Below are 24,919 nucleotides of genomic sequence, written 5' to 3' on the forward strand. Positions count from 1 at the left end.
CTGCTCAACTGGAAGGTATTAACTGTTTCTAAATTGCAGAAATAATGTTTGTTCGGAATTTGATTCAGTTACATGCTTTTGAATGTTAGTCCACTATCCGTAATCTAATAAACTCTACCCTCAGTTACAATGATGCAATATCGATTTAACTGTTTTCACATTGAATTGATCAACGGAACATATAATTAAGTCATCCTTTAACTTTCCCTTAGTGCAAGTGCATTATATTATTACTACTTAAACAGTCGAGATATGTATTTAAAGCCTAAATCAATGAGGACTGTGAATCCCAGGCATGTTTCAAGGCAATAATTATACCAAAGTACTGTAAGCATTTATTGGATTCTGATTAAGTCTTGGCAGACACTCACAAAAATATGTTTAGGCTCTAAATATATATTGCCAGGACCTCAGCTTAGGGTTGCTGGTTGCCAGGCATCCGATTTTTAACTGGAACGCTCAGTTGAAAAGGGACCCTGGTGGCTCTGGTCGGCACCACTGACTAGGCCGTTAATAGTCAATCAGCAGCGCAGTGGGGGTCTGGGGCTAAGGCAGGCTCCCTGCTTGCCCTGGATCCATTCAGCTCCTAGAAGCGGCTGCTAGGTCCTTGCAGCCCCTAGGCGCATAGGCAACCATAGAGGCTCTGCGTGCTGCCCCCAACTCCTATTGCCAGCTCTACAGCTCCCATTGGCCAGGAACTGCAACCAATGGGAGCTGTCGGGACAGCGCCATTGGGTGCGAGGGCAGTGCATGGAACCTCCCTGGCTGTCATGCGCCTAGGGGCTCCAGGGACCTGGTGGCCACTTCCTTGGAGCCACGGTAAGCGCCATGAGGACCCCGCACCCTCTCCCACACTTCAATCCCCTGCCCCAGCCTGAAGTCCCCTCCCACACCCAAACTCCCTCCTGGAGTCTGCAACCCCCCCAATCTCCTGCCCCAACCTGAAGCCTGCTCCAGCACCCCAAATCCCTCATCCTGGGCCCCACCCCAGAACTGCACCCCTAGCAGGAGTCCTCAGCCCCCCACCACACCTCAACGCACTGCCCCAGCCCAGAGCCCCCTTCTGGACCCTGAACTCCTCATTTTGGCACCACCTGGAGCCCGCACCCCCAGCCTAGAGCCCATACCCCGCCACACTCCAACCCCTTGCCCCAGCCCAGAGCCCACTCCCACATCCCAAACTCTTCATCCCTGGCTCTACCCCAGAGCCTGTGCCCCCAGCTGGAGCTCTCACCCCCCTTCCACATCCCACACCCCTGCTGCAGTCCGGTGAGAGTGAATGAGGGTCAGAGAGAGTGAGTGACAGAGGGAGGGGTGAGGGAGCAAGTAGAGATGGGCCTCGGAGAAGAGTCGGGGCAGGGTTGGAGCCTTGGGGAAGGGATGGGGTAGGGTTGTTCAGTTTTGTGCAATTAGAAAGTTGGCAACCTACTTCAGATGGTCCAATACTTTGATTTCCACCAGCTGAGGATTTGGTCCAGAGTGCTTTGCATTAGGTATCTAAGGAAAATCCTTGTGAAGGACCTGTGACTGCTACAAAAACATAGTGAAAATCATTGGACACAGCTAACATTAGTAAATCAAAACTTCCACTGAAGACAAAGCAAAGGTTCCATAGGAGTCCATTGTAAGGACTTACAGATTGCCACCTATATACGTAGTTGTTCTTGCCGTATGTGACATCAAAATCCCCCATGACACAACATCCTTGCAAGCCTGCTGGGGCCAGCTTTTGTCTGATACATTTTCTTACTTTTGACTCTTTTAGGCAGATCCAGGTTCCTTCAGTGGCTGATTACTCTGAACTAGATGCTGTTTATCTCATTTTACCCAATGATAGTTTAACAATATAATTTCAAAATGTTTGTGACCAGATTGAAAAGGCAAAATTAATCCTTTGTGTTTTCAGTCTATTTCTCACTACATACTAGAAATAACCTGTTGATTCTCAATAGTTATAAGCTGGTCACAGTAACCAGACTTGAAAGTGCACTGGCTGAGATAAATGGAGAAAAAGGAATTCCTACACATTATATTAGTATTTTACAATCATTTTTTAAAAAATATATTATAACAGCGATAACGGGTCAGATTTTCAAAAGAGCTCTGGATCCAACTCTTCCCATTTAAGGAACCTACATGAAGTAGCCAGTTTGAGCACAACTGTGGTTGCTGAGACCTTCTGAAAATGTGGCCCCTCATGTATAAAGGGGGCCACATCATCACAGAAACCCAGACACAGGTTAATTCTTGGGAACATTTCCAGGACTGTGGCTCAGCCACTGTCCCTGTGGGTGCCAAATGTACCCTCAAAATTTACATTTACAAATCTCAGTATTTGAGCCTCTATCTGATTTACTCCTGCAAGGCCTGAGTAGGTGACTGAGGGCTACAGATTAGGAATTGCTGTATTTACACATACTAGTGTATTGATTGGAATTGCAATTTTTGTTTCTGATCTGTTGTTCCTTAACACCACCACAATCTGTCTGCTGGAAAACGGTAAATCAGGAGCCTTCAAAAGACTTCAGCTTCCCTTCTGCTAGAGTTAAGGTAGTTGGTCAGATTGTTCTCGAATCATCCAGTGGATTGGCAATGACAGAGTTGTGGGTAAGGACAAAGAGTGGCAGGTAAGTCAAGAAATCAAGGAGATCTAGTTTCTGGATGTGTTGCAGTTCTCTCTGCACGGCTTTCTCATGCTCTTCGCTTATCCCTCCAGCTTTCAGCTCTATCAAAAGTTGGTCCACTGTGATGCTGCTGGAGTGAGAGTCAATATTCCACAGAAATAATTGCTGGAAAACAATAAGGAGGTGGTTGTTCTTATTACCAGTTTCCCTTCATTTCCAGTTTATATTCCTCACTAACAAAGTCAGCTACCTGTCAAGAGTCTGGATGCAATCTTTGGCTTTTGTTCAGTGTAGCTGAGGATGCTGAGAAAGGCGAAGGTGGCTCTAAATCACTTTTTCCCCTCCCTTAATTCTGCAGGCAGCCAATGGGCAAGCTGTCCCCCAGCACAAACAAGAGCAACCATAGGGCTGTTCTAATTTATGCTGGCTAGAATGATCCTCTAGGGACCATGTTCTGCCAGCTAGAGATCAGCAGAGCACATTTTTCTCCTGCCCCACTCCCTTCAGCCTACATCACACCCCTTTCCACTATGGAACATCCCTACCCTGCTCACAATAGGACCTGACATGTCATCTGCGTCAGGTGAGGCTGGTGCCAAGTTGGATCTACAAGCTGTATGCCAACCCAAGAGTCTCCCTCACCACTGGAATCTTCACCAGCCTTGTTAGATGAGATAAGATTTCATCCTTAGTCATATTGACTGATAAATACTTAGAAGCACTTTAGAGATGCATAGAGAATCATAACAGTATCTGGGCAATAAGCCACAAATACCTTGGCAGGTCACATCATCTCTCTGTGCCTCAGTTTGCTCATCTGTAAAATGGTGATAAATGATACCAGCCCTCTTTGTAAAGCACTTTTAGCTCTACTGATCAAATGTGATGTCTGAGAGCTAAGTAATAATAATAATAATAATAATAATAATACAGTGCTAAAGGAACACTAGAGGTCAGAGTTGCAAAGAGTATGTCTCCATGGCAGCAGGCAGTGAGCCTCCCAACCTGGGTAGACAGACTCATGCTAGCCTGGATTGAGTGTGGACACTGAGGCTTGGGCAACAGCTCAGGCTCCCAAGCCCACCCAACCCCCAAGGTCTGAGATTGGCTGGCAAGCCTAAGCCTCCACCAATGCCACAACATCCACACTGCTATTTTCAATTTGTTAGCTTGAGTTAAGCTAGCACAAGTCTGTCAATCTGGACTAGGAGGCACACACCCAGCTGCTGTGGAGATGTACCCAAAGGAGGGGCTTCAATCCAGCCACTTGGTTTGTGACGGAATATTTTCCTGTGCAATTTTTTTGTGGATGTACACCTCTAAGTTTGCATTTGCTTGTACAAATCAGGTGATTAGGTATCCTAGCTACACAATTTATGTGTTCGAAGTTCTGGGTGAAAACTTGGAGGATGTATCCAAGGTCAGGCTTAAAGGGTCCACAGTTGTAATATGATACTGCCAAGCCCCACAGGCCCCAAAACTGGTGCAGCCTAAAACTTGGGAATTTTTTTAATGTGTTGCCCCTATCTAGAAAATATCTGCCCTCCAGAATGAGAGGTGCAACTATCTAAACATCCCAGCTGCTGAGCTGAGTGACTCATAATAAACCAAGCCAGGACACGGAGTTTGTTCTGAGCAAGTGGAGTTAATGCATGGATACACATTGCACCACCTCTCTGCTCCTCTACCAGCTCTAGTCTTGTGTCCCAGCAGGGGACTGAAATTGATGAGACTGTTGTACTCAAAAAGAGCACAGGATCTCATAGCTAAGCAGGGACAGGCTTAGTCAATACTTGGTCTGACCTTTCACCCATACAGAGTTTGGTCCCTGCAGATTAAGGCTGAGGTCAGCAATGAGGCTGTATAAGGAAGTTAACACTGCAGGTGCAGAATTGTATTTGAGATGGATTAAAAAAACACAAAAGCATTTCATTTTCCATTTCTGCTGTAGGATCACCCATGCTGGAAGAGTACAGACAGAAACACGCATCCAGGAAAAACATTAAAGCAAACTATGTTTGAGTGTGGTGGGGGTGGGGGGTTGTTTTTGTTCTTTTTACATTTAAGGCAATCTGAAACTGGCTTTGAGCAGAGTAATACCTCTTGCAGTCTGCTCTGGATACATATACTGAGACAATCTGAGATACCTAATGCATGTTCCATAACTCCTGATCACTCCTTCCAAACCATAATGCACTCCTTGAGAGTAAAATACAAGAACATACATATTTATACCATTTAAAAAGTACAGATAGGGACAAATTCATCCCTGATGTTACTCCCTGGAATCACTAGTCTCCTTCTTCTGCACTTCTGTCAGCGCTTTGTACTTTCACAGTCTCCACCTGCATCCTGGAGTGGACCATAAGCCCTCTGTGTTGTTCATTATTTGTATTATGGTATGATTTTGGCCCCAGCTAAGATCAGGGCTGCCCTGCCTTAAGCAAACACATAGTACAAACACATAGTGAGAGACAGTCCCTATCCCAAAGAAAAACTAAACAGAGAGGATAAAGAGTTGGAGAAAGGAGGCAATATTATCCCCAATTTACAGATAGGGAACTGAGGCACAAAGAGATTAAACAATTTGCCTAAGGTCTCCCAGAGAGCCTGTGGCAGAGGCAGGAACTGAACCAACATGTTCTGAGAGCCAGTGCCTTAGCCCCAAGACCATCCTTCCTCTTAAACAAAGCTATTCATGTGAACTGTAATGACTGCCCCCTCCATAGGTCATCCCTAGGGTTCCATGGGGGCATTTTCAGTACTGCAGCCCTGACCACCACTACCATATGTGCTAAATAATAACTACAGGCATTAAGTTTCGGTTCCATTACTTTTCAAATAAACAGTAACAAACAACTCCTTACGAAATCCATTGGAGAGAAATCCCCAGAAGCTTTCAAGTGGCCCAAGAAATGCGTTCACGTGCAGAACAGCTTGCTGAGAACCCTCCCGCACACCACAGTGCAGTTAAAACCTCACCATGCCCAGGTCTAACAAAACAGAGTGCTTGTAGGCTTGCAGTGGTATTCCTGCTACCTGGTGAGCAAAGAGTGAGCTGTGGTTCAGAGCAGACCACAGAAATGATAATAACAGCCTTCTGTTTGTCAACTGTACTGGCAGAGTACATCAGCAAGCACTCACATGTGTCATGGCACATCACAGCTGCATGACTTAGCATTGCCTCTTTCTTCTCTAGTGAATGCAGTGCACACTGCAAGGGCAGTTCAACATAATGATACCTCCATCTCAGTTTCCAAGCAGCTGTGCCTCCATACGCTTTGTGTCATACTGGACAACTCAACAACAACTACTGTTGTTCTCCTGTTTACTCCCTTAGACCTCAGAAATCAACAACTGTTTCTTTTTTTCATGAATTTCCAAGAATTTTATTAGGTACCTATATTATCCAGTGTTCCCAGAAACCTCCTGCACATAGTTCCCCCTAACAAAAGTGACACGTACAGCATTAAGTCCTACTCCATGTATTCAGTCCTGCCCAACAAGCCCATCTGATATTTACTTTGTTGCAAAAGCAACAGTCAGGATTTACTCTGCCCATCTAAAATAGGGAAAAAAATACTTAAAGAGACACTCTCAACCCAAGGCTGTCAGAGCAACTCTTACAGTATTTATTTAGGCAGAAGTTTTCAGTGGTCCAAATGGACCACTGAGTGTTTAACTCCTGCTGAGAGTCAACAGGAGAGAGACACCTAACTGCCATTTGTGACTCTGAAAATCTCCCCCTAGTTTTTTTCCCCCACTTGCATTTATCACATTCTATTAACCAAAATTAAAAACATGCTGAGTGGGTCAAATTCTGAGCAAGCGCAAATCAGTGGTGCTCAAAGGGCCCCTGGTTTACGTTGGCTGAGAATCTGGCCAATCAGCATCGTTCAAAAGATTTTAAGAATATATTAAGAGTAAAACACCTAACAACCCATTCCATCCACAACAAACTTCACCCCAATCAAATCCTCACAGAAAAACCCAAGGGAAACAAGTGAATTTTGCCACGTGATCCAAAGTCATCTACCCCTTCACATTTTAACCAAGACTCATTTATCTTGGGCAGCTCAGTTGATCACATCTGCTGCAGTGTGGCACAGGGAAAGAAGCAAACTCTCAAAGAAGAGGAACCCAAACCATATAAAAGGCTTTATCAGACTGTAAGCTGTCTTTCTAGTCTGTGTTAATACAGAGAACAATGAGGCTAGAGCTGACCTCAGTTTTTCTGCCTGAATGTTCTTCTGGCAAAAAATGCTGATTTTTTGAATAAAAATGATCAGAATGACTTGTTTCAATAAAGTCAAAATGTTTCATTTCAATAAAAATTTTGTTCTAATTTGGAACAAAACAATTCAAAATTTTGGAATTTCCCACAGGATGGGAATTCCAGGTTCTGACCAGCTCTAAAAGAGGTCCTGATCCTGGCTGGGATCCTGATTGGAAATACCACTTGAATACAAATGAAATAACAACAACAATAAATTTATTATTACTATTATTAGGTCAGAGCCACCACTTTAGTCTTCACTGGGAAATCAAAATTAGCTTCATCTTAAAACCTACCATCCATTATTGTACGTTTCCCTGATGCAGAAGATAAAAGTATCAGCCCTCCTAAACTAAGGCTGGAAGAGTCTAAGCATAAAGTAGGATCAAAACAACAATCAGAATGGTGATGGGTTTTGCTGGGGTTGCAGACAGAGCATGCATGTGTACTCTGCTATTCCTAGGCTCCCCTGTTGGCTCCATTCGTGAGAGCGAGCAGGGGACTGAAATTGTTGAGAGTCTTGACCTGTGCAATTTCAATGCCTTTGCTAATACACAAGAATAGATCTGGCAGGGGAGCACAGAGATGGGGCATTATAGGGCTGTTGTCATCTGTATACTCATGATGCCACTAACTCAGTGTGTTTTGTTTAGGTCACACAACTTACCGGCTGGGATTTTAAGACTTTACACTAAGAATCACTTCATCTGTCAGGAACTCTCTTTTCAAGCACTGTTATCCTCTAATTAACAGAGCACAGCCATGCTACAGCACTGAGATGGCCACCGTCTTTGTTGGAAATCCCGCTAATGTGCATACTGATTACTCCAGATAGCCAGTAGCACTACTAGGAGTTGTATGCAAGATTAAGATTTGGGGGCCCAACAGCTGAATGATGTTTTACTGACTCATTAGGAATTCTGGCCTGAAAAGTGCCATCACAGAAGCTCCCCTGACTTCCTTGTCTCTGAGCCAGCAGCTGTTTCATCATCATTTATACAATGGATTCATATTCTGCACTGCAGAAACTAGGAATCTGCTCTTCCATGCCACCACCCCTTGATAGCCCTGACTTCCCCAGTGGCCATACATAGAAAAGCCAAATCCGATGATATTAATAGAGATGACTAATGTCCAGAGGAGATTCTACATCCCTGATAGAGAGCAGACCAGCTGCACACTAACTGCAAAGAAAACAAGAGTTAAGTTCCCATTTCTCATGTAGCTAAGCAATGAGGACTCTTCGTTTACGCTCAGGTTTCCTGGTGTGACTTGCCAGTTTTGAAATTCTATGCTGAGCCCACAGGACTGTTCCTCTGCATTGCCCCTTTCAGTACATTAGAGGTACACAGCCTTATTCTGGAACTGCTGTCTGAATGGAACTCCCCCTGAAGTCAATGGGAATTGCACATGCACAGTGACGATCAAGCTGGCTACTTATTTGTAATAAAGATAATGGAACAATGTTAAAGAAAACTGTACAACTAAATCTGAATTAGGGACATGTATTAAGCAATAGGATAAGACACAGGAAGTCAGTTCAGGTAAGCGACCCTATGAGTTTTTGTTAAAGCTCGAGCTGGGACAGAGCCACAAAATTCAGATTCAAGTTTAGAGTCGGGGTCTAGCTTTATCCAGTATAAAGACTTGCCTTAATAGTGAAATTAGGAGCCTAATTCAAGGAAGATTTTGAACCCGCTCCACCACAGTTGCCCTCTGGCTTCCAGCTGAAACTAATTATGAAATAGCCTTTTCCTTGGCTAAGGGTTTGATTCCTATCTTAGATATAGCACTGAGTGCTTTGTAATATCATTTTCATTCACACAAATGCAAGTGCAGTAGCTGATTTTACAAGATATGCAGAGATCCCTGTGTGCTCAGCCAGGTCCTTCTATCTTACACTGTGCCATGAATCACAGGTGACTCATTGGTTGCTCTGCACACAAGACACCCAGGATCATCAGTCCTCACTGATTTAAAAAAAACCCAAATACACATGAGAGAATGAGAACGATTCTGACAGAGAAACAGAGAGAACCAGCAAAGCCTTGAAGACCAAGGCAAGAGACTTTGCAAGGGATGGGACAGAGGGGAGGGCTGTGGCACTGAGGGATGGTGCATCTTGGGGTTTTCATTCCTGCATCTGTCACTGGCTGCAGCAGAACATCTAACCATGCCCAGGCCCAGAGGTGATATGTGTTGAGGCAAGTGAAGGAAAGGAAGAGGAGGGTGAAGCAGGCCTTGGCTCAGAGATTTCTTTACCCTTCAAACAGAGTATATGAGCCAAGACTAATGTAGGTTTTTCTTGACATAACAAAGGCGTAAGCAGCCCAGCATTACTGCATGCTCCAAAGGCCAGCATGAACCTATGTGATTGGCTGAGAGGAGATCTGGGAAGCATTATGCAACAGGTCACCATTGCCCTAGGTTTACTAACCCACGTGACTTATCACAGGATTGTAGGGGATACCATTGCCTTCAGCCAATCTGCAGCCTGCCCTTGCCTGGAAGGCTCCCTCCATGCCATGGGGAGGAGGATAACCCAGGACTGGTGCTAGAGTTTTTCGTGCCCTAGGCGCACGGCCATTTCGCCGCCCCGCTCCCGCGGCTCCGGTGGACCTGCCGCAGCCATTTCTGCGGAAGGTCCGTTGGTCCATGGCTCCGGTGGAGCTGCCGCAGCCATGCCTGGATCGTCCACAGGCATGACTGCGGCAGGTCCACCGGAGCCGCCTGCCGCCCCCCCCAGCAAAATGCTGCCCCCTAAAAATCCTGGCACCCTAGGCGATTGCCTACTTCGCCTCAATGGAAGCACCGGCCCTGGGATAACCAACTACACAGTGCCCTCCCCATAGACAGAAGCCAAGAGCTGGAATGAATGTAGACTACTCACTTTCAATTTTGTGGAAGTCCTGCCACACCCAACCTCCGCTTGGAAAGTTTCCCTCAAATCCAGAGCATTCTTTGATACACGGCCACACTGCTCCCTTTGGAAATTTCCCTAAATGCTCACACCTGAGACTGAAATGGAACCCCTAACACTTACTCCTGCGACATAATGCTTATAATACTATAATGTATATTGTCTTGAAATATACACTGTAAACCCAATGGGGACAGGAAGGGGCTTCCCAAGGTTTAACGCAAACATATGTACTTGTGCTTGAGGTGTGATTAGAGAAAAATGTCCTGATGGTTGCAAAGTATATTAAAACACCAAATCAACAAAAAGACTACTATGAAAATATCAACCGCCAACAAATATGTTATGACAGCAAAATCATGTTTTGTTTTGTTTTTTATTTTAAGGCCTTTTTCAGTTAATTTAGAAGTCTTCTCTCTCTCTCTCTCTCTCTCTCTCTCTCTCTCTCTCTGGGTCTGTGCCCAGAGGTCACTCAAAGAGAATTCTGAGTTAGCAGGATACAGTTTGTAAAGGGAACCATTGGCTAACTGATTTCAGACAGCACTATTATTCTTAGGAGTCACTTTGGCTGCTGCAAAATTATTCCAGTGAAAAGGTTTTTTGAGGTAATGCACAATTAAGGGTAACCCCCTTTGCTTAAATTAAAATAAGAGTGTAATGAAGAATCTGACTCCTTCCTCTAATTTTACAAGTTCAATGGTAATCTAACCATGCCATTCATTTAGAGAAACCATTAATTTTGCTATGTGGCTGAAACTAGAAGGCCTCAGCTTTCTTTCTCTCACTTTTCCCCCCTCTTTTTGCTCTTTGTCTGTGCACCTGTTTGCACCACTTTAGCATCCCATTTAAAAAACTTTGGGTAATCCTCTGGCACTAACCCTGGTGTGATAATACTGCTGTTATTCAGCAGCGTAATTACAAAGGGCAACACAGATAAAACATGTCTTTCACTTCTGCTTTGAATATGCCCATTTTGCCAATCTTCAAGGTGAATGGTTTCCAAAACCTTCCGTATTTAATGTTAATCTAAATTCTTCACACAAATGAAACTTCCAACACCTCAGACAATGACAAATGGTTAATTCTGATTCATTTGAATGAACAGTAATGATCAAAAGTTTTACAACAATCCTTTACCCTTCTGTAGCCTCTTCTGTGCTAAGGTATCAAAATGCTTTATAAACCTCAATGAATGGATCCAATCAGAACCCTGTGAGACAGTTAATGATTATCCCCATTTTACAGATAGGGAAAATAAGGCAGACGGAGACTAAGTGAATTACTCAGGTCATGCAGCAAGTGGTAAAGGCCAGACAAAAACCTAGGTGTCCTGGAGCTTAGTTATTTGCTTTACCCAGTATGCCATGCTCCCTTTGACTTGGAAAATACAGTTAAAATTTACAATATATATAATTATTTATTAATGGAGATTTATTCAAAACATTAACTAATGCCTATCCAGGGCTCTCGGCATCTGTTATATTTTAAAAATACATTATTCACAAAATAAAACTAAATGCTACATGTTTCCCATAACCAAGGATCCAGAAAAATCTCTCTCTCCACCCTCAAAATCCAGACCTCGGCTCCCCACTCCTGTCATAACCTTAGTCCCAGATTTGGACCTTAGCGTCCAAAAATATGGGGGTTAGCATGAAAACCTCCAAGCTTAGCTACCAGCTTGGACCTGGTACTTGCTGCCACCACCCAAAAAATTAGAGTGTTTTGGGGCACTCTGGTCCCACTGAAAAACCTTCCCTGGGGACCCCAAGACCCAAATCCCTTGAGTCTCACAACAAAGGGAAATAATCCTTTTTCCCTTCCCCCCTCCAGGTGCTCCTGGAGAGATACACAGACACAAGCTCTGTGAATCCAAACAGAGTGACTCCCCCTCTCCGTTTCCAGTCCTGGAAACAAAAGCACTTTCCTCTTCACCCAGAGGGAATGCAAAATCAGGCTAGCAAATCCAACACACACAGATCTCCCCCCTGATTTCTTCCTCCCACCAATTCCCTGGTGAGTACAGACTCAATTTCCCTGAAGTGAAGAAAAACTCCAACAGGTCTTAAAAGAAAGCTTTATATAAAAAAAGAAAAATACATACAAATGGTCTCTCTGTATTAAGGTGACAAAATACAGGGTTGATTGCTTAAAAGAATATTGAATAAACAGCCTTATTCAAAAAGAATACAAATCAAAGCACTCCAGCACTTATATTCATGCAAATACCAAAGAAAAGAAACCATATAACTTACTATCTGATCTCTTTGTCCTTACTTTAGAAACAGAAGACTAGAAAGTAGAAACTACTTCTCCAAAGCTCAGAGAAAGCAGGCAGCCAGAAAACAAAGACCTCAGACACAAAATTCCCTCCACCCAGAGTTGAAAAAATCCGGTTTCCTGATTGGTCCTCTGGTCAGGTGCTTCAGGTGAAAGAGACATTAACCCTTAGCTATCTGTTTATGACAACTCCCTCTCCAAAAATCTTAGGGCAATGAGACAGTGAATTCTAAAGGCAAGACCTTGTATGAAGAATTCCCAATAGCAGCTCATTCTCTTTCAGACCCAGGCAGTTCCAGCACCAGTGCCTCAGCTGATTGCAGCTGTGGAAGTTATGGCACAATCAGCTGGGTAGTCCCAAGCCATTTAGGGCTTTTTAAGGGAAAACTAACTTCAGCTGGAAATCAGCAGAGAGCCAGGGTAGTCCTGGAGCACATAGATTTGTCATGTGCTCATGAGGTGAGACTGTACCTAAAAAGTGAGCTATTGCATTCGGCACTAACTTCTGTTTCCAAGCTGATTTAAGATGTAGCGCTATGTAGAATGCCATTATAGTAGTGTAATCTCAAGGTGAAAAAGGCACAGCTCATCTCTGGATAATCACAAATTCAACTACTATCTCTGTGATTCATAAATCTACCTCTCTACTCTAGACCTGTCTCCTTCCACCCAAACTAAAATCTCGGCCTCACTGATATCTCCTCATCAATGTCCAGCTGTCAACTCAAGCTCAAAATGACTAAAACAGAGGTCTTAAATCTCCCTTCCCCTTTCATGCCCTCCCCCACTACTCCCTTTCTCAGTCACTGTGGACAACACCATCTCCCTGCCTGTCACTCAGGCCCATAACCTGGGCATCGTCTTCAACTCAAATCTCTCTCTAAGTCCTCACATCCAGGTTCTGTCTAAATCTTGCCAATTCTTTCTGCATGACATCTCTAAGATTCAACCTTTTCTATCCATCCACACAGCTAAAACTCTCCTCCAGATTCTGATCACCTTGTGTCCCCATTACTGTTATCCTTTTCTCTGGCTTTGACAAATGCAGTTTTGCCCATCTCATATCCATTCAGAATGCTGCCTCAACAATTCTCCTAGCCCATCGCTTTGACCATGTCACTCCCCTCATTGCATCCCTCCACTGGCTCCCCCTTCTCTATTGCATCAAACATAAGCTACTTTTCTTCACTTTCAAGGCCCTTCATAGCCTATCCCCACCCTACCTAGCATTTCTCAGTCTCTACTGAAATATTGACTCAAGCCTCTGATCAGTCCAAGATGCCAGCTTCCCTCACCTATTTGTTAAACTTTCAACCAACCACCTTTGTGCTTTCTCACATGCAGTCTCTCACCCTTGAGAAGAGCTTCCTGTAAACATTCACAAAACTAACTCATTATCCTCATTCAAACTCTCCTTTTCCATGATGCCTACAAAAAACTTGACAACACTTAGTCTGCTGATGTGCTGATACCACTGCCTACCATCTGGACTAGCACTGTTTCCTTGTACTCCTCCATCTAGCAGACTGTTTCTATCTGTTGTCTCTTGTCTTATTTGGGGTCCAAGTGCTTTGGAGCAAGGACCATCTTTTTTGGACAGCGTTTTCACTGAGTGTAGCATAATGAGGTCTTGGGTCCATGACTGGGGATCCTAGGTGCTATGGTAATGCAAATAAATAAATAATGGCAGCCAATTCTGTACCCAAAATAAATGGTCACAACTCTCCTGGATTGATGTAGATGAAAAAAAATCAGTTAGCCTTGTCTCTACTGCTTTAGGATCAACCAGCAGCAGCTGAGGATCTAACAGTACTTCTCAAACTACAAACTTGAATCACAAATGGTGGGTACAAACCCTCAGTTAAGAGGGTAGATATAATTACCATATTTTCTGGGTGCTTCCTTCATCCTACCAACATCGCTTCTGTCTTCTCTGCTTTGAGCTTCAGCCAGCTAGTTGTCATCCATTCCCCAGGCTCTGTCAAACCCAACACCTAGCAAACACCGAGTAGGGAATTCAACAGCCCAGGCTGGAGCAAATGAAACAGAAATATAGAGCTGGGTGCCATCATCATAGTGAAAAAAGTGCAGCTCCTTACTAGCCTTCCTAACAACCCTGTGGACACAAAAAAGGAGGCATGATGGAGTCCTGCAGACCCCATGTCAAGGAACCCACAGGGCAGGAGGGTAATTGTCCGGTGCAGACTCCTGTGACCTCTCAGAAATAAGAATAAAGCTACTGAGAAATGGCCTGGTCTACTTACCCTCAGGTTCACAGGCTACTCAGCATCATCTTATGATGATCAAAGGCAGCTGATAGATCTAACAGTATCAGAATGGACACCTTTATCCATTTCCAGGAGGAGATCATCTATCAAAACAATTAGTGCCGTCTCCATACAGAAAGATTCAGGTTTCATTAGCCCCCAAAGACAAACCATTAACCTGGAAGATTTGAGAAAAGGTATGCCCCAACTTTGAATCACAATCTATCCACATCATAGGTAAAATGTATATTTGTCCCACATCCAATCTCATCCTGACTGCTTGATTAACAGTGAGGTCAGCTGTATGAGTTGAGCCAGACACCATCTAAGATTGTTCTACAGTTGTTGTGAAATTCTGAGGTACGTCAGAGGAATTGTCAACATTGAATCCCTGAGCACTAACAGCCTGGGTGTCTCCTATGTCATCTCAGCAAGCAATTTTCCACAGCTCATGCAAAAATAACATCTTCTGAATAAAGAGACCAAGAGAAACTTCACAAGATCTTCCAATAGAATCTATTTTTCCTCTCTTTAATGTCCAGGATGAAAGCAGGGCTCATAGCATATAGGTGTCATTTCCAGATTAGATACCCCCAAATGAATGGTGTGGAGGCATGGTAGTGGTTCCAAAACCAAATGACAAGGTTTGGATCTGAGTAGACCTCACCAAGCTCAATGAGAATGGCTGTAGAGAGTGACATGTACTCTCCTGTGTTGAACACACCCTTGGACAATTCAGTAAAGGAAAAGTCTTCTCAAAATTAATGTCCAACCTGTTTTTTGGCGGATACCCTTGCGCAGAATCTGCATTACTTATGAACTTCATCACACCATTTGGAAGGTTTTGTTTCATTAGACTAACGTTTGGTACATTGTCTGCTACATTGTCCAGAGCAAAATATCACAACTCCTGGAGCATCTGGAAGGGTTTCTCTGCCAAATGGATGATATCCTTATATACGGATCAACTCAAACCCAATGTCTCTTTGAAGTCCTGGAAGGACTAGAGAAAAAAGACTTAATGCTAAGTGACAAGTGTGAATTCTCAGAAGACAGAGTCAACTTTCTAGACCAGGTCATTGATGGAGCAGGGGGTCAGACCAGATCCAGAGAAAGTGCAAATGATTAACCAGATGAAAGAACAGCAGAGTGTTGGTGAAATATGCTGATTCATGGGCCTGGTGATATACCTGGGAAATGGAGACGTCAAAGCCATTGCAAGATCTGCTGAGTCCACAAAATTCTTGCTATTGGGGAACTAAACAGAGCCAGACATTCAGAGTACTAAAGCAAGAGCTGAGAACTCCTCTAGTTTTGGTCCTACATAAGCCAAACAAATCCACTACAGTTCCAGATGATGCTTCATCTTCTGGGATATAGATAGTCTTCTTGTAGGAATAATAACCTTCATTGTGGTGCCTAATAGTGTATGCCCCATGAACAGCCACCAATACAGAGCAGCGCTATACACAAATAGAAAAAGAAGCCCCAGCCATTACATGGGTTTCTGAAAGTTTCAGAGACTTTCTAGTGGGCACAAAATTTCATGTGGAAACTGACCACACACTATTAGTTGCTCTTCTAAGTTCAGAAAACCTAGATGAGTTACCACCTATGTAGCCTATAGGACTAACCTGCTTGCTTGTGTATATATATATATAGTTTAAATATTTGATTTATTGTAATAGGTTTATAGATTTATATTAAAGTAAGTTTGGCTGCAATGCAAGAGACCTACAGGCCAAAATCTATATGCTAAGCTAAGACAAAGTTAGCATATCTATATTAAGACCTTTTACCCAGAAAAGTAAAGTTGACATATCTTGTTACCTAAGTAGATAAGTACCCATGCATATGTTTAAGATCTTTTATCTAGGGCAATAGACAACGGAAGAATGGCAAAGGGATTTTTTCAATTTGTACCCACAGACTTAACAGGTACAGTACAAGGAAATTTATGTGCGTATGCACATCATCAATACGCACATACATACTAGCCTATGGAGTCAGCGAATCCTAACATTTTGTGGGTGAGGAATGAAATTTGGGCATAGGAGGAAGAATTTCCAGCACTTGTTCCCTATAAAAGAGATAACCCATCTCACTAGAGTATTCTATTTCTACTCTCTCTCTCTCTCTATTCTATCTATCTACGATGATGACTACTATTAGTAGGCTATACTTGTTCTTCTTAAACTTTAAGTTTCAAGGGAGCTAGGCGAGGCTTGGTTTCCCTAAGTTTTTATTCTTAGTTTATTAGGTTTTGATTTTAAGTTTAAGTTAGTCAAGTAAACCCTACGTTAGCTTTGATAGCTTTCAGCATTAGTTTTCTCTAAGCACTGCATCTCTCACTCAAGAACTGAGAAACCTGAACCTCAAGGCTGGTCCTGTGTCTCTTACCACCAGGTTATCAAGGAAGAGTCTGAGTATATTAACCAAAGCTTTGTTGCATATAATACTATATTATCATATGTATCTTTTGACTAGCAGTAATGCAATTGTAACTTTGTAACTCTGATTATTTTAGCATTTTCTTTACTATTTCATTGATTTTAATAAAAAGTCTTTGAGGTGATATCTGTCTCAATGTGAACTTCCTTTCATACCCCTGAGGGTCCTTTATAAATTCTATGGAGCCTGATTCGGGACAAAAACTTTTATCTTCTGATCAAACATATTGGCCAGCCTAAAACCCATACTAATTAATACTAATAATTATTATTATTTAGAATAAAATAAAATAAACTTGATAAATTAAATTAATATCATTAGTACACCCTAAATTAGGCTACACCTAAGAAACAACATTTTTGAATGAGATTCATAAGGTTTCAACAATCAATTGCTCATAGACCTGGGCCACAGCTGATGTACCTTCCGAGGCCTTGAAATCAAATACACCACAGCAAGTCTAAACAGGAGGAGTTTCTCATAGAAGCTTTTGTAGATGCAACACATACCACTTTACCAAGCATAGAAAACCCCCAGAAATAATTGAAAAAGAGGCAAAAGGCAAATTAATTCCTGAGCAAGTCATGAGTCATTACAAAGAAGGCTGGATATAACAGACACATTCAGAAACCTCTATGAAATCGTCCCGGACAGTTTTTCTGGATCTTATTATAAACCAAGGTCTGTGGTTGAAGGGGTCCAGACTGGTTATCCCTACATAAATGCAATCGAAAATCCTCGACACATTACATGAGGGACAGCAAAGCATTACAAAATGCAGGGAGAGAGCTAAACAGCCCAGTGGCCTGGACAGAGCAAAGAACTACAACAGAGAGTTGAGAAATATTATATTTGTGCTTGCATGAAAGCCAACTCACCGGAACTATACTACCATCTGCTCTACCAGACTGACCAGGACAGAAAATGAGAATGGATCTTTTTCTATCTGAATAATAAAACCTATCTTTTGATGACTGATTATTTCTCAAGATTCCTTCAAGTTGCCAGGTTGCTCAAGACCCTCTGAAGTGCAGTTGTGGAGAGGAAAAAGCCCGTATCTCTGCCTGTTTCAGAATTCCTGGGCAAGTCATCTCTGACAATGGTCCTTAGTTCTGCTCAGAGACCTTTAAGAGGTTTTGCAGATACACATGATTTATTTCATTTCACATCCAGTCCACAGTTTCCTCCGAGTAATGGTGAAGCAGATTGTTCAGTGAAGACAATAAAACAACTTCATTCTAAATCCTCAGATCCTCTCCTCCCCCTGTTGGCATACCAGTAAACACCTTTTGGAAATGGATACAGCCCTGCAGAGCCACTGATGGGAAGAAAATTGAGGTCCAATACACTCTGATTACTACCCTGAGAATAAACCTGTGAACAACACCCCACCTGTCCACATAGAACTGCCAGCATGTCCTCCAGATCCTCTCCCTGCAAGGAGATATCCAGCAAGAGAAAGACGGCCTCCTGCATTCCTGGAGGCTTACATAAGATCTTGAGAAATCAAAGAAGTCAGAGGACTAACAGTCAAATATCTTAAATGGGGTCAATAAACCCCTTACCCAAGGCTGAAAGTTCAAGCAGCCTCCCCTATCCTTCATAGGCTATTTTTTCTTGTTTTGTGTTGATATTTCATTCCTGTGATATGCTGTTGTTTAATGTAAAGTTTGAATAAAGGTTGTATCACCCCCCGTTCCTTTTTCAGAAAGGGGGATGTGATCTTATTGCAAGTGTTTAGAGTTGCCACAAGCAGGGCCAGCCCACAGCATTTTGGCACCTGAGGTGGTGAGCTCAAAGGATGCCCCCATGCCCTCTTGCTTGGGCCAAAACTTTGGAAGGTCTCAATTCTGCCTTCTTCCTATTCTGCTCCTCTCATGGTACTGCTCTGCTACGTACCCCAATAAAGGAGAACAAATAACTTAAAATGCCTTGTTCAAAAATTTTAAGTAACACATAACTTTCTACGCCTGAACAGCAAATGTAACTTTTCTTGTCTGTTTGAATAATCAAAGTGGTGCTTTCTGTGCCTTCTTGGTTGCAAAGATTTGAACTTCTTCCTGAAGATCCACAGTCTGGGCCAGCTCATGCTCTGTTAAGATGTTTGCAAGGCCGATCAGTCTCTCCTGCGTCATTGTGGAGCGTAGATGTGTTTTTATTAACTTCAGCTTAGAGAAGCTGCGTTCTCCACTGGCAACTGTTACAGGAAGTGTTAAAAGTATGCACAGAGCAACAAAAGCATTTGGAAAGAGGGTGGTCATTTTATTTGTGCACATATATTCCAGAACAGCCTTTGGAGTTGATCCTGCTGAAATGTATCTTGAAAGAGCTTTCAGTTCATCACCTAAATCACTTGCATCAATATTGCGCATGTCATCATGTGTCAGCACTGTCTCTAGTGCCCTGCATTGCTGGTGCAGGTCTTCTGCAGGTATAGTGAGGAGTTTTGGTATATCATACAACATCCCAAATATACTGCTGTGTTCCTTGAGCTGCATGAACCATTCTTCAACTGACTGTATTGCACAATCTAGCACCTGGTTAAACAATTCAACTTTGAATTGTTGTTTTGGGGTCTCTTATGAGATTATCCTGTGCCTTGTAATCAAAATGTCTTCTTCTCCAGTGACTCTTGTATTCTTGAACAGGTGGGAAAATAGCTTCAGTGTGAAGTTCGTCTGCCGACTTCTGTGCACTCTTCAGAACTTTTTGAAATCCCTCATCTGACCAGTAAGATTTTGCTTTGTCCAGTTGTTCCCTTGCTCCAGATATATCCAGGTCAACACCTTGGAGTCTCTTGCTTATAACATTTATTTCAAACAGTATGTCACGCCACAACACTAAGCCACACAGAAATTTGAAGTTATGTATGTTTCTGGTGATTCCATTTCCCTCTGCCACTGTTCTCCCATGAACAGTTCCTGTCATAGCATTATCCTCCATAATGGCAACTATGACATCATCTATCTTTCCAATTTGGTGTTTGATAGGCTTTATCACCTCCACTCAACTTTTCCATCATGTGGCACTCAGTGGTTTCGGTGTCAGAGAGGAAGTTCCCAGATGTTGCTTCAAAATTTGCTATCGATGAGTTGATGCAGAGAAAAATACATAGATGCTTTGAATTACATTAAAAAATTCAGCAGCCTCACTAGAAGCTGATGCTGCATCACTGACCTGGGACAAAAAAGCTTGAGGGTTTAACTCTCAGATCTGTGTCTGCACTCCTCTGTTCTTTCCTCTCATGTTGGCACCATTATCATTGCCTTGACCTCTCATGTCAGCTATCACAATTCCCGTATCTTCCAGCTTTTTAAGAAGCACATTTGTCATACCAGCTCCTCTAGTATCATCAATGTCAATAAATTCAAGAAAATGCTCTGAAAGTCACCATTGCAGGGACATTTTCATGAGGTTCTGTTGTTGTTACAAAACACACCATTAAAGTAATTTGTTCCGTATGGCTGATGTCAGGTGCACAGTCCAGAATAACAGAGTAATATCTTGCTGACTTCAGATCTGCCACAATCTTCTTTTTGACTTTTGTTGCCAGTAACTGTATGATCTCATTTTGAATTGTTTTTCCAAGGTAGTTGTGTGTGTACATTTCTTGGGTGGTGACTCTTCTTAGATGCTCCTGGAATACAGCATCAAACTCAGCCATCAGCTCCACAATTTTAAGGAAGTTTCCATCGTTTGGCACATACAGCTGATCGGACGTGCCACACAGTACTAGGTTTTGGGTAGCAATCATTCTCACAATGGCAATGAGCTTTTCCAGAACATTTTGCCAGTAAAGAGATTCAGATGCAATCTTCTCTTGATGTTGATCATCTATGGTGGCCTTTAACCTTAGTCTCATCTCAAGATCTTTCTACCTATGGAATGCTCTCTGGTGATTTGCTGCCTTCCCATGGCATGCCAGATTTCTAGCCAGAATTTTTCCAGTCTTTTGTTCCTGTAGAACCCAATGTGTCTGGAACATTAGACTGGGAGTGTTTACAACAAAAACAGTATGCAGCTTTCTGGGTTTTTGAGTACACAAGCCATGGCCTCTCCACTTTGTCACCATTGGGGATTTCACACCAGTAATGTGCTCGATGGAAACTTCTATTTTCATTGTCTTTGGGGAACATGAAGTTTTTCACTTGCTGTGGCCCATGCATTACAAGGAAGTCCCTCAGGCTACTGCTCAAGTGGATCCACAGTCCTGGATCTAGACCAGTGGTTCCCAAACTGGGGTTCATGAACCCCTGGGGTTTCACAAAATGTTACAAGGGGTTCTCAGGAAAAAAATCCCTAATGGCAGACAGAGCTGTTCCTGGGGACCCCGGGCAACATGGGATCAGCAGCCCAGAGCAAGTGGACTTCCAAGAGCTAAGCAGATCAAAGCAAGCATATCTATCACACTTCAAGACTCCTTATAAGAAATGGAAAGGGAGGTGGGTTTTTGCTGTTTTTAAAATTAAATAAGCAGCTAGTCTTGTTTTTTAAATTATTATGAAGAACAAGTTTAAGCTTTGTTGTAATGTGCGTTGTTTGCCTGGACTGCTCAAGACCTGAATGCTTGTTTAAGAGGAACTCTCTGAGTTGGCTTCTTAAATACCTTTATGCTCTTTCACATCTGGTACTCCTTGATGAAACATAGGAGTCTTGTCTTGCAACAGGCTTATTCAAAGTGATACAAGCTACGAAAGTGAGATCTTGGAAGAGTGTTGTCGTTTTCATAATGTAATAAAAATACTGTAATGATTAATAATAAATAGTGTATAATAAGCAAGTCATAAAAACAAATTTTATATTTCCGAGATCACTGCTTTTATAATTTATGCTCTGGTAAAGGAGAAATTCCCTAGAAAGATTTATTTTTAGGGGGTTCGCGAGATTTGATATTTTAGTGAAAGGGGTTCACAGGTTGTTAAAGTTTGGGAACCACTGATCTAGACTTAAGGAACTAAACTCAGTAGCAGCTGTTTCTTGTGCCTCCACCACACTCTTCTCTGATCTACACTTTTCTTCAGGAATGCGCATCCATTTGAGATGGAGATATGGATGCTGCAGTAGCTGCCAGGTCACCTGCACTCTGACTAACTGGAAGATCAGGCATCTCCTCACCATTCACATCCTCACTGGGGCTAGAAGGCTCACCGTGAACATTTGTGTCTATGTATCTCAGGAAAGCTCCTTCCTGCTTAGACAGAAAAGCTTTCTTTGTTTTCTTTCTTTTTCTGAATGCTGCCCCAGAGGGGCATTTTCTTCTTTCACTCATGACTGCTCTTCTGTGCCAGCTATAGTGGCTCTCGACACTCAATTGAAGGGAACAAATAAGCAGGCTGGTAGCAGGGCGTGAGTGAGGGAAGATATCAGTGTCTTAAGGGCCTAGCTGGCTCCTACTACTTCAGTTGACTGCCTGTTTTCCTCAAGTGGGTTCAGGGAAGCAGCAGGAAACTCCCTGAGAAGCTGGTGTTAATCAATGCAGTCTCCTAGGGGTACTAAAGAGGTACATAAGGGCAGGGGACTGGACTCGATGACCTCTCGAGGTCCCTTCCAGTCCTAGAATCTATGAATCTATAAGAGGTTCCTCCTCCTCTCTCTCCCTGCAGCTCCGGCTCTGTTATTCCCTCTCACCTTTTCTCCTGCCTGCCTGTTATGTCTCTTGTGCCCTCTTTCCTCCAGCACAGCACTTCACCATCTCTGTTCATCTAGAGCACAGAGAATACATATGAACCAGCAGCAGACACAGTTTTCTACACTCTGGGTCCTAGTGCCTCTCTCTCCCCTACACACAATCTAGCATCTGAGACAGCTGCCTCAGTTTGCCTCATGGTAAGGCCAGCCTCGCCACAAGGGTGCCTAGAGAAAGGAGGTAAGAGTCTATGTGAACAGCAGGGGCGGCTCCAGACTCCAGCACGCCAAGCGCATGCTTGGGGCGGCATGCCGTGGGGGGCGCTCTACCAGTCGCCGGGAGGGTGGCAGGCGGTTTTGGTGGACCTCCCGCAGGTATGCCTGCAAAGGGTCCACCAAAGCCACGGGACTAGCGGACTGCAGGACCAGCGGACCCTCTGCAGGCACGCCTGCAGGCTGTCCACCGGAACCGCCTGCCGCCCTCCCGGCAACTGGCAGAGTGTCCTGCACGGCATGCCGTCCTGTTTGGGACGGCAAAATGTCTAGAGCCATCTCTGGTGAACAGGAAATAAAGAGTCTTGCATTTATCCCAGCTATGATGTGCTGGGTCTCTTTAATCTCTAGAGAAACCTCACTAGAACAGGATTTCTTGAGATATGTTTCTAACTTCTTTGTCCTGGCCAGATAGCTGGGTTGAAATACTGTGAATAGCATCTTCAATGATATTTCAGTGGTTCCACTTCTGGATGCAGCTGAAACCAGAAAGTGCAGAGCAAGTGGACTTCCAAGAGCTAAGCAGGCACCATAAATTCTAATGAAAAACAAAACAAAACCCCAAAGAGAGAAAGCTAAACCAGAGTTCCAAATGTCCAAAAAAAGTTTCATTTCAGTTTGGGGCAAAGGTCTGGGCTGGTTTTCCTGAAGCAGTTCATCCAATCCAGTTATTTCCTGTTCCTATAATGTATAAAGTGCATTTGTTTATCTTTTTATTTGTTTATTATGAAGATACCATGCAATATATGGCCGAAAAGACTTGTAGGATTGAGGACATGGCAAGAGTCCTTGACTGGTTTGGCTGAGGATTGCTGGGTGGTAAATGCTGGTTCTGGATGCAGGAGGGTTGTGCAGGGATCTTCTCCCCTCCCTTCCACTCCCCTCCCACATAGCACTATATTACAATATATATAAATGATATATACATTTGGGACTCAGTTGCTCTAGGCTTCATCCAGAAAAATGTTTAAGGATTGTCTTAATATCCTTTTAATTCAATGAGATACTCAATGCTTATGGTTAAGTACTGTCACGAATAGGGATGGACTTAAGTTTATTAGCTTTGCTGAAATGGGGTGATAGGGTGTGATCCTGTAAGGTGCTGAGCAACTCCTAGAAGTACGGAGTGCCTTCAACTCCCAACCTCAAACTTCATTTTGATCAAAACTTGCACTGTGTGAAGTTGTCACTTAATGCTGATTTTCAACAAGTGTTGAAACAGTGGGGAAGTTCCAGAAGACTGGTAGAAAGCTAATGTTGTGTCAATTTTTAAAAGGGCAAATGGGATGATCCATGTCATTACAGGCCTGTCAGCCTGACATCAATCCCAGGGAAGATAATAGAGCAGCTGATACGGGCATCATAAGAATGGTAATGTAATTAATGAAAATCAGCAGGGGTTTAAAGAAAACAGATCCTGTCAAACTAACTCGATACCTTTTTATGAGATTACACGTTTGGTGGATAAAGGTCATACTGTTAATGTTATATATTTAGATTTATGTAAGGCGTTTGACTTGGCACTGCATGACATTTTGATTAAAAATATAGAATAATATAAAATTTAACATGGAACACATTCAATGAATTAAAAACTGGCTAACTGATAGGTCTCATAATGCAACTGTAAACTGGACATCATTATTAATTGGCTTTGTTTCCAGTGAAGTCCTGCAAAGGTTGGTTTTTGGCCCTCCAACATTTTTATTAATGGCCTAGAAGAAAACATAAAATCATCCCTTTGCAGGTGACACAAAAATTGGGAAGTGGTGAATACTGAAGATGACAGGTCACTAATTCAGAGCAATTGGCATTGCTTGGTAAACATGGCACAATCAAACAATATGTGTTTAATAGGCTAAATGTAAATGCATACATACATAGGAACAAAGAACGTAGGGCATACTTACAGAATAGGGGGCTCTATCCTGAGAAGCAGTGACTCTGAAAAAGATTTAGGGGTCATGGTGGACAGTCAATTGAACATGAGCTCTCAATATGACACGGTGGCCAAAAGAGATAATGCGGTCCTGGGATGTATGAACAGGGGAATCTTAAGTAGAAGTAGAGGGGTTGTTTTATCTCTATAGTTGGCACTGGTGCAACTGCTGTTGGAATATTGTGTCCTGTTCTGGTGCTCACAATTCAAGAAGCATGTTGATGAATTGGAAAGGGTTCAGAGAAGAGCCAGGAGAATGATTAA

At 43.0% G+C, this 24,919-nt stretch overlaps 1 protein-coding gene across 1 annotated transcript in view; it reads right to left on the reverse strand.

Annotated features, from left to right (window-relative positions):
* Window positions 1–2,558: 2,558 nt before the first annotated feature.
* LOC115644773 overlaps window positions 2,559–24,919 on the reverse strand; it is a 230,031-nt gene continuing 207,670 nt past the window's right edge. The window contains exon 17 of the mRNA XM_030549267.1: window positions 2,559–2,789. Within this exon, the coding sequence (XP_030405127.1) occupies window positions 2,559–2,789 (231 nt within the window). The remainder of the gene's footprint in view (window positions 2,790–24,919) is intronic.

Source organism: Gopherus evgoodei, chromosome 1 (assembly GCF_007399415.2).
Source record: "Gopherus evgoodei ecotype Sinaloan lineage chromosome 1, rGopEvg1_v1.p, whole genome shotgun sequence".
NCBI lineage: Eukaryota > Metazoa > Chordata > Testudines > Testudinidae > Gopherus > Gopherus evgoodei.